General features: G+C 64.4%; 1 protein-coding gene across 1 annotated transcript in view; it reads right to left on the bottom strand.

The window, feature by feature from the left end:
* Positions 1 to 991: 991 nt before the first annotated feature.
* The window catches only part of SMTNL2 (smoothelin like 2), a 24,586-nt gene continuing 13,305 nt past the window's right edge, over positions 992 to 12,272 (bottom strand). Inside the window, exons 3-9 of the mRNA XM_044921789.1 lie at positions 10,001 to 10,091; positions 9,294 to 9,533; positions 8,633 to 8,702; positions 7,781 to 7,945; positions 7,020 to 7,134; positions 6,721 to 6,872; positions 992 to 1,389 (exon numbers count right to left, since the gene is read on the bottom strand). Of these exons, the coding sequence (XP_044777724.1) occupies positions 1,263 to 1,389; positions 6,721 to 6,872; positions 7,020 to 7,134; positions 7,781 to 7,945; positions 8,633 to 8,702; positions 9,294 to 9,533; positions 10,001 to 10,091 (960 nt within the window). The 3' untranslated portion in view covers positions 992 to 1,262. The remainder of the gene's footprint in view (positions 1,390 to 6,720; positions 6,873 to 7,019; positions 7,135 to 7,780; positions 7,946 to 8,632; positions 8,703 to 9,293; positions 9,534 to 10,000; positions 10,092 to 12,272) is intronic.

The following is a 12,272-nucleotide window of genomic DNA, read 5'->3' as shown; positions in this document are numbered from 1 at the left end:
TGAGAAGGCATACCGGCTCTGGCATTTGGGGCCCGTTGCATGAGCTGAAGACATATTAACTCCTTAAGGGAAATTCTGGGAGTCTGTGCCTAAAATCCACCCTAGTTGAAAGGGGTCCTGAATAAGCTAACAGGTACGTTTGTGGAATCTAAAGACGTGCGGCTAGAAGCCTAGCACGAGGACCTGTGAACATAAACCAGCGCTCCTCGACAGGACCGCAGCGGGGCCGGCCGCTGCTGGCCGCGGTTACCCCACACCTGCCTGTCAACGGGGAGCGGGGACTCGCGGTTCTCGCTCCCCCAACAGCACAGATGAGGGAGACGGACCAAGCGATGAGCAAATGTGGCTGTCCACTTCTGGGCAGAGTTTTAGGGACAGAAGCAGATGAGAGGTGGGGGGAGGGAATTTAAGCAGATTTTCACTGGAAATGCTTGCAAAATCTCTTGTCCACAGGCCCCACGTCTACCAAACAGAAAGAACAAATCCAAAGTGAAGTCTGACACATCTTTACGTACGGTCAACAATAGAGATCCACGTATTTTCCATAGATCCCTGCAGCAAATCCCCTAAAAAATGTGAATAAAAACTACCTCTCTGCACAAAGGGCCTCGTCCTTCCCTAAAAGCGTTAACCTCCCGAGAGCCTATTCTCAGCCAGGCTCCCGGGAAGGGCGGGGCGCTCTGGGACCAGGCGACAGCCCTTCCCATCTCCCCAGAGGACCAGGGTGACTTGAAGGTCATCTGCTGCCCAGGACCTGGGAGAGATTAGGTGGCTTCTTCCCAAGACGTGGTCTTCCGTGTCAGGCTGCTGCTGGAGTGTCCTCCCCGCTTCCTGGCAGAGGCCCAGAGCGAGGCAGGAGAGGAGCCTACCACAGCGTGGGGATGTACAGAACTCTGGGTATTGTGATAGAACACACCTGGTGAGCAACGTGCCCCCGTGAAGCCAACATATCAAATTCACCCGTGGGAAAACGATCTCACATTCCAGAATCCACAGGCAAGCCTTTTATTTGAAGGGAGGTGATCGCTTAGCACCAGTCGCGCTCTCTGGTAGCTCTCCCTCCTCCGTGGAGCCCTGGCCGCGGCCCACGCAGAGCCCGGCACGCAGTGCCCACATCCAACAACACAGCGGGCCGCACGGCCTACCACACGCCACAGAACAGAAGCGCTCTCACCCCGCATGGCGGGGCCGCCCCGCTCAGGGAGCGTGAGCCGCCCCACAGTCTCCCCGGGCTGGCCCTGGCCATCCAGGCCCCACGGGCTTCATTCAAAGCGACGCAGGTGGTTGTACAGGGACTGGACGTAGGTGAAGACGCACATGGGGTCCGGCTTGGGGCCCATCGCAATCATGTCCTCCACCTCGATGAGGCGCTCGCAGTTGGCCAGATTCCTGAAACACAGAAGCCCCGTCAGGACGAGGGCCCCGGTCACCAGCCGGCCCCACGGCCCCGCGGCCCCGCGGCCCCACGAACTGCGGCGCCCCCCACCCCAGGGCCTTCCGATGACCCCGGGAGACCCCGGGGAGACCCCTGCATCCAGGGACCACCAAGTCAACTCACTTCACAGACTTCCTGGTTGCAAGTTTCAGTGAAACTAAAGTTCACTTTCACTAAATTCACTTATAAGTGTTAGAATTCTGTTAGTGAAATTTTAGTTTAATTTAAAAATGAAGTTTCCACTAAAAAATTCAACATCTATCGACAGGATGTGGAGATTCAGCACAAACTATAAAACGTAAAACAAAGAAAGTAATAAATTCACCCAGGCGGCTCCTAAATGGTCTCTTTATTATTTTTTTTAGAGAGCGAGCGAGAGAGAAACAGCATGAGAGGGGAGAGGGTCAGAGAGAGAAGCAGCCTCCCCGCCGAGCCGGGAGCCCGACGTGGGACTCGATCCCAGGACTCTGGGATCATGACCGGAGCCGAAGGCAGTCGCTTAACCATCTGAGCCACCCAGGCGCCCCTAAACGGTCTCTTAAAACGTTTACGAGACCCATGCTTGGAGACACAGCACGCGAACGTGCCCAGGGTTGCACAGAGGTGCTTTCTGCCCCCGAGATTTCCCCACAGTGCTTGTTTCTCCCCCCGCCCCCCCAACTTAGGGTGGGCGGGAACCGCTCACCCAATTTCACGACCTGCTGGCTGACGGGTCCCAAGGGCAAGGTCAGGACGTTGCCTACACCCCCCTCGGCCCCCCGGCCCCCCTTGCCGCACACTCTGGGAAACGCTGGTCTAGCCTTGGGCCCTGGTGTAGACGGGAAGCTGGGCGTTCTCTGGGCTGGAAAGCGGGTTCCCCGGCACCCCCAGCTCCCGTGGCAGCACCCCCAGTGACAGGGGTCAGCGCCGTGTCCTTCCAAACGCTACCCCGTGACTCCCGGGGCGCCAGAATCGCAGGCCTGGTGGGGTCCGGCGGCACCGACTGGGCTCAAATGCCCACACCCAGTGCTGTCAGCGTCCGTCCCTCTGCGGCTGAGCACGCTTCACGGTCCCAGCCTCCCCCGTGAACAAGCAGGTGACTGTCGGGGTTCACAACCCAGCCCCGTCCTCCCTGACTTGGGGTAAGAAAGACACATCACTTCTCCTAGCCTCCGACTGCCCCGGCTGGTGTAACCGCCCCGCGAGCCGGGCGGTAAACGTCGGCGGTGCTGGTCATCTCTGTCATCGTGCTCGATGTAAGGAGCAAGCGCGTGGATGGGAAAGGTCGGCATTTGGAATCTGAGCAGCTGGGTGCAGAGGCTAGCTCTGCTCCTCACACCCCCATCCTGGACTTGCACCCCGGGGCCCGCGGGCCGGTCCTGGGGGCCCCGCACACGGGACTGGACCACGAGCTCGGGGCCCCACCCTGCGTGCTGGCCGGACGCCAGGCCTCCTCTCAGACCCCGAATGTCAGTGAAACACGGACATCTGTCCCGGATGGGCCCACTGCCAACTCCCCCTTGGTCTGGAGCGGGTCCCTGTGAGGGAACCCAGTGGCTTCGTGAGGTGATGGGGGGCTTGGCCCCAGGCAGGGCACCCTGGCATCCCCGACGGGCCAGGGCGGGGCTCTGTGTCGGGGAAGCGTGCGCTCTGACAAAGGACAGGCCTATATGGGTGCTTTGTTGGTGGGGAGGGGCTGCAAATCCAAGGCCTTCTGACCTGAGTGCACCTTCCCAAGCGATCAGTCAGCACCTGCCCACCCACCCGCCCACCCAGGGCTGCCTCCCAGGATCCCAGGTGAGCCGACCCCGCACGTACACCGGGCCATCCCCCCGACGCTGGGCTCCGCGGTCCCCAGGTTAAACGAGAGCCATATTAAAACCCCGACCCTCAGCCCGGAAAGAGAACTGAGTGCCAGCCTCCGAGCACCGGGGAGGAGGGAGGTGCTCTCTCCTCGGTGGCCCCGCTCGGCTGGCTGTCCTCCAGGCCCAGGCCAGGGGCCCTCTTCCCCCAAGGCCAGGAAAGTTGCCCTCACATTTCTCATGCTAGTTTGCCTCTGGGTCCTTCCTACCTATTGGCCCCACAAGTCCATCCTCAGCCTGATTTTTTCCCACATCTCACGCTGGAAGAGAATCCTCCGAAAAATCTCCCTATCGCGTCTTTCCCCGAAAATAAATAGCTCAAAGGACACCAGGGACTCTCTCCTCTGTGCTGGTTCTAGCTTCTTTTCCCCCTTATTACCGGAGGGTGCCCTTACCGGACTTCCGCGATCAGGGTGGTGGTGGGGACGGGCACGAAGGCCTCACCACGGCCTCCACCCCCATGACCCAGACGGGAAGCTGTGGGCAAGGTCCCAGCTTCCCAGCAAACAACCAGGGCCCTGGTCCCCACCCTGCCAGCCACACGGTCACGTCAAGACTCCTAGAAGCTGCACACACAGGCTGAATGAGATTTCAGAATCAGGATATGAGAAGAGGAAGATGATGATCGGGACGGACTTTTATAAAAATACGTAAGTCTCAAAATATCAGAGGCCCCAATTGCCCTAAAAAGTTGATGGATAACTGACAGAACGTTGCATGAAGTGCACACCCAGTTGCCTTTGAAATCAACAAGCTGCTTTTGTGAACGCCACACCAGCTTGTTGAAAGAACTCAGACGCCACGGAACAGTCCAAAGGAAAAAGGACCACCACCTTTGGATGAGTTCTCGCGGCCGCACCTTGCCTGGGGTTAAGAAGGGTTCAGAGGATTCTCCTACTCCAGCTCTATTCTATCTTCCGTCCGCACGGGGTTGGCCTGTGAGGGATGTGGAGGAGGGACCGGAGGGGTTATTTTTATTTAAGCCTCCTCTAAATGCAGATGCCAGGCTCGGACTACAGCCTCCTGTCTGGTTTCAGACAGACACACGTGGGTACTACAAATAGCCTGAAGCCCCTTCGGCTTGGGCGTAACCGGAGAGCAGGACACACTCCCGCAGGGCAAGCGGGAGCCTCGGGCCACACATCCATCTCTGGGCCTGCCCTCGGCCTGGGGCTGCGGGGGGCAGGGTGCAGAGGGCAGACCGCCACACACCCACCGCAGCCCCTTCCATAAAAGGGCTGGTCTTCCCGCTTTCCAAGCCCGGGACACCTGTCCAACAAGGGAGCTCACTCCGCTGTCAACACCGCATTGCTCGCACAGATTAGGCCGCGGGGAATCTCTGGGACGGTCCGTGACTGGGAGGAGGGGCAGCCCCAACCCCTTACACGGCAAAGGTTCCCCAGGCATCTTTGTGACTCTACGGCCCGTGCTCGCAGAAGGGTGTGGAAGCACTTCCTTCCTGATGGGAGGTGAACCCGGTGTCTGAGGGGCCTGTCCGTCCTCCATCCTGCACCGTCTGCTCCTGACCAGCCTGCTGTCCAGGGAACCAGATGACCCAGGCTGCCCCTGTGAGGTCATCTCCCGCAGGACTCCCAGGGGAGGCCCCTTCCCAGACCCCGAACAAGCTCCCCACACAGGCCTGCCCGGGGCACACCCCCGGCCCTCCTCAAGGCGGCAGAAAAGCCGGAACTCATCTCAGGAGCAGGCAGACCATCCTCCCCTCCCCAGATACGAGCAGGCCACAGGGAGGCAGGGCCAGGCTGCTGACCCCGTTTGCTCTAGGGGAGAGAAAGCAAAGCTCGGAGCGGCCTGCACCATCGTCTCCCAGGCTGGGAATAGAAAAAATGTGCGTTCCGAGTCTGGAGGTTCCATGAGCCCAACCCTCGTGCTGGGAGAGCGTAGCCGCAGACGGCTCTGGCTCTGGCCGCCGGGTTTGGGGGGGGGGGGCTGTGTTCCCCACGATCTGCAATTCAGGGATGCAGGGCCACCACTCTCCTTGCTCGGCCCAGCCTGCTCCAGGGCACGGCCCCCTGGTCCTGACGGAAGAGAGCTCCAGGGGCCACATGCGGCCTCGCCGGCTGGGGTGGGCCTCCACGTGCCCGCACACGTGGTCCGCGGTTTGACCGCCACCCTGCCTGGGCTCCCAGCAGCTGGGCCTCCCCCTGTGAGGCGCCCCTCCCCAACACCGTGCCGTCCCCCTTGGCTCTGCTTCACCACCGTCTGGGTCCAGTTGCATAACACGCTCCATCCAGAGCTGTTTCTGTGATTAGGATGACAGCTAATCCCAAGCAGCCAAGAAAGAGAAGGCTTTTAAAGGATACAAGGAGTTCTTGGGACCCCAAGGGGGCCCAGAGTCCAAGCGTGTCGCCCGAGACCACACCACAGGGGCAATACCAACATTCCTACGGCTCAGCCAAGAAGCTCGGAGCCAGGGTCTCCATCCCGTCCCCAGAGCGGGAGCTGTGGCTCGGGAGAGGGGCGGCGCCCTCAGCTTCCCTGGCCAGGCCCGGGGTCCGGGCTTGAAGCGCAGCCTCCCCCTGCTCAGGGCACCGGGTGGGCATGCGCAGATGCTCAAGGGACTGATGTCACCAGGCAGAGAGGCTGTGGGAGGAGAGATAAGCGTTCCCTCCAGGAAACTCGGCTTTCGGGGGACCTTCCTTCCCTCTGACCTTCTTCCCCTTGATTCCTGGAAACTGAGCACCAGGCGGCCCTAAACATCCTCCTCTGTGCCCCGTCTCCAGGCTTCCCGGCCCTCTGCGTCCTGATGGTGTTCAGCCAACAGGAGGCCCTGGCGTGAGGACAGAGCACTTCCTCCCAGCCCCCCTGCCCGCAGGCCACTGGGAGCTGGTCCATCCACGGCCCTCTCCCCGCAACTGCTCTCCGCCACCCCCAGAACGCCAGGCAGACAGCCCCGGGGGACTGCCTGCGCCCCCACCAGAACCCTGGTGCACCGCGGGCTGCCCCGAGCCGACCACCAGATCCCAGCCTGGGGATCCCAGAACCTCCCCCCACCCAATCTCCCTCCGGTGAGGGGGTCTGAAGAAGGAGGCGATTGCCTACCAGATGCCTTTAGAGAAGCAAAATCGACTTATTGCAGACGTTTTCAAAATGTCTCCCAAGCAGATGTTATTCGATTTCCTGCTCACCCAAAAGCAACGGTATCTCCCCACCAGCCCTGAGAGGACAGGCAGGGTGCCCTGGGAGACCCCACCGCACGGCCCCCCGTGCCCTGTCGGTTGGTGGCTGGTCGCCCAGACCGCACGCACACCAGGGACCAAGGCACCCGGCAGGAAGGGCAGGTGTGGCGAGCCCTCCTCGGCGAGTCTGGGCGACCGCTCCCCCCAGCTGCCCGGCAGGCGGGCGGAGTGGAGGGCCTCCTGTCCTGCCTGCCCCATGCTCCCCCACCCCCGGGGCAGACGCCGGCTCAGGACCCGCCACACTCACTCAGCCACGGAGAAGGCCAGCTCAAAGTTCCTCTGCGGCTGCGCGGGGCTCAGGGCGCTGTAGTCGAAGGCGTCAGGGAAGAAGGAGTGCACCAGGGCGCAGAAGGCCATTCCGTCACTCCAGCTGGAGGAGAAGTTCTGCAGATCCACATGCTTCCAGCCGGCCGGGGGTCAACGCAGGGAGGTGAGCAGGTCCGCCCCAGCAGCCCCTCCCGGCGCCCACCCGGTCCACAGGAGGCCCCAGGGATCCGGGCATGGGCTGCGGGCAGGCGGCGCCGGGCTGGGGGGCCCCGGGCTCACCTGGTAGCCGAGAGTCTTCTTGCGACACCATTGCAGCAGGAGCTGCTTGATGCTGCCGGCGCCGACCCCGAAGCTCTGGGACCGCTTCAGCTCGGCCCGCACCTCTCCCTTGCCCCTGTGCCAAGAGCCAGCCTGCAGCGGGGTGCTCCTCCTCCCCCCGGGGCCGGCCGGGGTCCCCAGCGCGGCCAGGCCCCCGGGAGGATGCCCCACCGGCTCTGCGCCCCCGGGAGCCCCCTGACAACATCGGGCAGGCCCGCCCTCCCTCCAGCCCCCAAGCCCCGTCTCTCCCACACTGGGAAGCAGGGGTCCCGAGCCCGCGTGGCCCCCTTCCCTTCACCCAGGTGCCCCAAGGCCACCCTCACTGACAGGGTTCCTTCCTGGCCAGAGAGGGGGTCCTCCTCCAGGGCCTTGGGGCTCAGTCTCCCTCCCTGCTGGGAGGGCGCCAGGATGGGCGTGTCCCCCCCAGGCCTGGGTCCCACCCCGCACACACAGGTGTCATGCCGAGAGCTGGATCCCTATGCAAAGACCAGCCCTGTCTCTCCGAGGGCCAGGGTGTCGCCCCACAGCTCCCCCTGGGAGCCCCTGTCATGCCCAGGAACCAAGGGAAGGCGGCGGAGGGCGGCCTGGGGCACCCCTGGGACGGGGCAGGAGAGGGGCTCTCGTCAAGGGGGACAGGCAGGGCCAGCTCCGCTGAGCTGCGCCCGCCGGGCCCCCCTCTGGGGCTGGGCCCCGGCCCCCACGCTGGGCGTGAGCATCCGTACTTGCCCGCAGTATCCTGCTCCCACTTCTCAAACAAGGCCTTCCGGGCCTGCGCTCCTGACGTGCGGGGCAGCGTCTGAGACCTCACCAGCTCCCGGCGCCGGGCCTGGGCGGTGGCTGGCGGCGGGGGGGACGGGGGCGACCGGGGCGGCGTCGCCAGGGGTGGGCTGAGGAGAGAACCAGCGTGTCGGGAACAGCCAGGCCCCCAGGGCCCAGGGTCCCCCCGCCCCACAGAGTGACCGAGGCAGAAGAAGGGGCAGGAACAGAGGAGGGACCAGCCCGCCAAGCGGTGTGGGGATCCACTCTGCCCAAGCTCCTGCTGGGCATAATCACCCAGCCCTCAGCAGGTGCCAGTTCCTGTGGCGGGCAGGGCGGCGTACCCCAGACCCCCGACCCCCACTAGATAAGACCCCCTTTGTTTCAAGTCACAAATTTCGTTTATGATTGCAAGAAAAGCCAAGCCCGCCCCCCACCGCCCTCCCAGCTCCAGTCGCAGTCCGGCTGGCCTGGGGGGAGCCCCCACACACCTGCCCCAGCCCCGGGGCCTCTCCAGGTGCCTCCTCCGTCCTGTCTGTCCCGTCCGGGCAGGAAGCACCCGGTGGAGGGAGCCCCGCCAGCCGGGACGAAGACAGCCTCCCACCTCCTCAATCCTGGCCCAGACCTGATCTGAGGAGTCCACGCAGACACAGCTGCAGCCGTATCCAAACAAGACTGTCCGGGGGGAGGCCTGCCTTGCCTCCCCTGCACAACCCCCCCCCCCCCCCCTCCCCTTCTCCCCGGGCCCCCAGCCCTGGCTCAGCACAGGGTCCCTCCCTCCGCTGGTGGCCGGGGAGCCCGAGGCCATCCTGACCCACCTGTCGCTGCTCCTGCCTGTGGATGCTGCCCCGTAGCCGGCGCTCGACCGTGGGACGGAAGGGTTCTTCTCTGCGGGATGAGGAGAGAAGAGAAGTAGCCCTGGGCGCAGGGGACCAGCCGCTGGCCCCCCTCCCCTGCCCCGGCATCACTCCCTGGACAGTCAGGTGCCCCAGGCTCCGCGGGCCCCACCTCGGCCAACAGTTGAGGGAGAGAAAGCTGGGAACATAGAGCAAGGACATAAAAGCTCTGTATGTGTCCCCACCCTGCATTTGAGGGCACAGGGCCTCCCGAGCCTCATATCCAGCAAGCACTTTGTTCCCAAACCCTCATTCTGGAAGCCCCAGCCCGGCACCACCACCAGGGGCCTGACCACGGGCCCAAGCCAGGCCCGGAGAACCGTGCCAAACTGTGCAGGGGTGCGAGCCCCCCTCTCCCCGCACGGGCCTGTGGTCCTGACTGAGGGATGTGCCCGCGGGGACAGGCCGCGCAGACGGGCTGCGTGGACAGGCTCGGGAAGGGGTCGCAGTGGTGGGCGCAGGTGGGGCTGTGGCGTGGCCCCAGCTTTTCTGGGTCTCTTGCCAACCCCCCGGGCCCTGAGCCCTGCCTGCCCTCCCACCTTGAGGTGGGGTCCGCCCCCAGGCCATGCTCTCCTGCTCCTACCGCTGGGACCGGGGGTCCAGGGTGTGGTGGCCTCACTGGGGCTCGGGCTCAGGCCCCCCAGGACGGCGGCGGACGTGGGCGAGACAGCCACGGCTGAGGTCTCCCCCGAGAACCTCTCAGAGACCCGAGTGACGGCCGTGACGGGCTGGTGAGGCAGCCGCAAGGAGAGGCTCATGGGGCGAGGCTTGGGCGGCTCTGGCTTGAGCGTCTGGGCAGCCTCTGGGGGTCCATCGCCCAGACCTGGAACACGACCGGTGGGGCGGGGTGCCGGTCAGCCATGCCATCCACGGGGGACCCAGAGCCCCCCCTCCAGGAGGGCTCTAGACTCCCCGAACCCTCCTCCCACCGCCTCCAGGAAGGCCTCCCTGACCTCCCACTTCCAGGGACGCCTCAACACTCCAACCAGAGTTTACGTCTACTGCAAACTGCCCTTACAGTCAGCTCACTAAACACCAGCTATGCTTCTCACTGTGTGGACGTTTCCTCAGCCCCTGCTTGCATTCCTCCAGAAATAGGGAAGCTCATCACCTTTCGAGAGCTCCTGTTTCCCTCTGTGTTTAAAAAGCTCTACTTCATCCTGAGCGAAGCTGCCCTCCTGGCAGCCTCTCTACCTGTCAGAGTCCAGGGTCAGGTCCCCTTCCAGCCAAGGTCTGGCCTGGCCCAGATGCAAACCCCCCAGCCACCCCTCCTGTGCCGTCGGCCCCTACCTGCCCCCAGCTGGTGCCCATTCTCGATGATGCACGAGTCTGAGGCCTTCCTCGTCTCCAGCTCACTGGCCTCGTCCTGGTGATCCACACTCTACAGAGACACATGCCACGAGGAGGCCCCGTCAGGTAGGGCCCGCTGCCCACCCCCAAAATTGCTGTCTAAAGCCCCCCCTTGTTCTGGGGGCAAACAACACCCACGTTTGAGAGGCAGCCCCCAGAACATACCGCAGTGGGCCCAGGCCACACAGCACCCTGGGGTGGACCCAGCCACACAAACGTGCCCAGAGTGCCAGGGACAAAAGATCAGGAGCAAGGGTTCTGAGCCGTGTACAAGGTGGCCCAGCTTTCTCCCAGACTGCTCCCCAGGCCAGGAGGGCCTGCTTATGCTGGCCGGGTGGGCCTGCTCCCCAGGCTGGGAGGGCCTGCTCATGCTGGCCGGGAGGGCCTGCTCCCCAGGCTGGGAGAGCCTGCTCACGCTGGCAGGGCCTGCTCATGCTGACCGGGAGGGCCTGCTCACGCTGGCAGGGCCTGCTCACGCTGGCCGGGAGGGCCTGCTCACGCTGGCTGGGAGGGCCTGCTCCCCAGGCCGGGCGGGCCTGTTCACGCTGGCCGGGAGGGCCTGCTCCCCAGGCCGGGTGGGCCTGCTCCCCAGGCCGGGCGGGCCTGCTCACGCTGGCAGGGCCTGCTCACGCTGGCTGGGAGCGCCTGCTCCCCAGGCCGGGCGGGCCTGCTCACGCTGGCCGGGAGGGCCTGCTCCCCATGTCGGGCGGGCCTGCTCCCCAGGCCGGGCGGGCCTGCTCCGCAGGCCGGGCAGCCTTGCTCCCCAGGCCGGGAGGGCCAGCAGGGCTGCCGCTGTGGAGACAGCCATAAGCAGAAGCATAAGGTTCTCCGGGCCAACACTGGGCACGGGGACCGAGGACATTTCGTTGGACCCAGAGCTACAAAATTTGCCCGGGTGCCTGGAGTATGGGGGCCTGACAGGCTCCTTGGGGCCCCTCCAACCCAGGAGCCACCGAGGGGCCTGGTGTCCCAGCCGAGCCGCCGACTGCCGTGTCGCTCCGCTCAGGTCCTGCCCCTTCTGGGTCTCGGTTTCCCTGCTGGAGGCAGGGCGGCTCCACACGGACCCTCTGAGCGTCTCGCGGCTGTCAGGCCCTTCTTGTGGGCGCGCCACTTAACCAACGTGCTCTGTCCTCCCAGGTGCATGCTAACAGCCCTCGTTCGGCCCACAGAACCCGGGGGCTCAGCAAAGGGCTGTGAGAAGCAGCTGACGTCCATGGCCAGGAGGGACGTTCTCCTCCCTTCTCCCGGTGAGGACATGGGGAGGGCCCAGAGGGTCTGCAAGGCCGGGGTCTGGGGGTCTGTCTGACAGGAAGGGGATCGAGGCTGACCACTACCAGGCCTCTCCTCAGAGGCCGCGATGGGCACCTGGAGAGAGTGGCCGTCCCCTCCACTAGACACCGCCGAGGTCTGCAAGGTTCCCAGATGACTAACAAAGCCCATCCCAGGCCCCAGGCGGCTCAGCGGCTCCTGCAAACAGGGCCAGCGTGGCCACTCTGCCAGGGGGGGGCGGGTGTTGGTCGGGAGCCAGGACCCCGAGCACACACCGCCAAGCCAGCCCGACAGTCATGCCTGCAACAGACTTCCTCCAGCCCAGTGGGTCAGGGAGGGCTTCCCAGAGGCAGCAGCGCCCAAGCCAAGTCTGGAGTGAGCCAGGCGGACGAGGAGGGGCGGCTGTTCCCGGCAGAGCGACTGTGTCTGCAGAAACAGGCTTCGAGGCTGCAGCATTCCCATCCAGCGGCGGCAGACGCACCGTGCAGCCCCCAGGGTCAGCCCAGAGGGGAGGGGACACGGGCCGTGGGCGGGTAAAGGGAGGAGGACTCCCAGCTCTGGGGGTAGTGAGTGGATGCGGAGGGCGGGGAGGGGTGAGGCCTCTTGGAAGCCTGGGCTTGGGATCCGAGTGGCGAGGAGGAAGGGAGGAGCGTTGGTGGGGAAACGAGGATTTGGGTTTGGGACACGCTGAGTATAAGGTGCCCCTGGGGCAGCAGGGACTTGAGGTCAGGAGATGGCTGGGTGTCTGAGGCTGCAGTTGAAGAGGAAGGACAGGGGGAAGACAGGGGGAGGATGGTGGAAAGACGGGGGAAGGACAGGAAGGCCGGGGGAAGGATGGGGAAGGACGGGGGAAGGACGGAGGAAGGATGGAGGAAAGACAGGGGAAGGACAGGGGAAGGATGGGGAAGGACAGAGGAAAGACAGGGGAAGGACAGGGGAAGGA

The sequence above is a fragment of the Neomonachus schauinslandi genome, chromosome 15 (genome assembly GCF_002201575.2).
Source record: "Neomonachus schauinslandi chromosome 15, ASM220157v2, whole genome shotgun sequence".
NCBI lineage: Eukaryota > Metazoa > Chordata > Mammalia > Carnivora > Phocidae > Neomonachus > Neomonachus schauinslandi.
The sequence above is the reverse complement of the archived record's forward strand: the minus strand, read 5'-3'. Positions and strand labels throughout refer to the sequence as shown.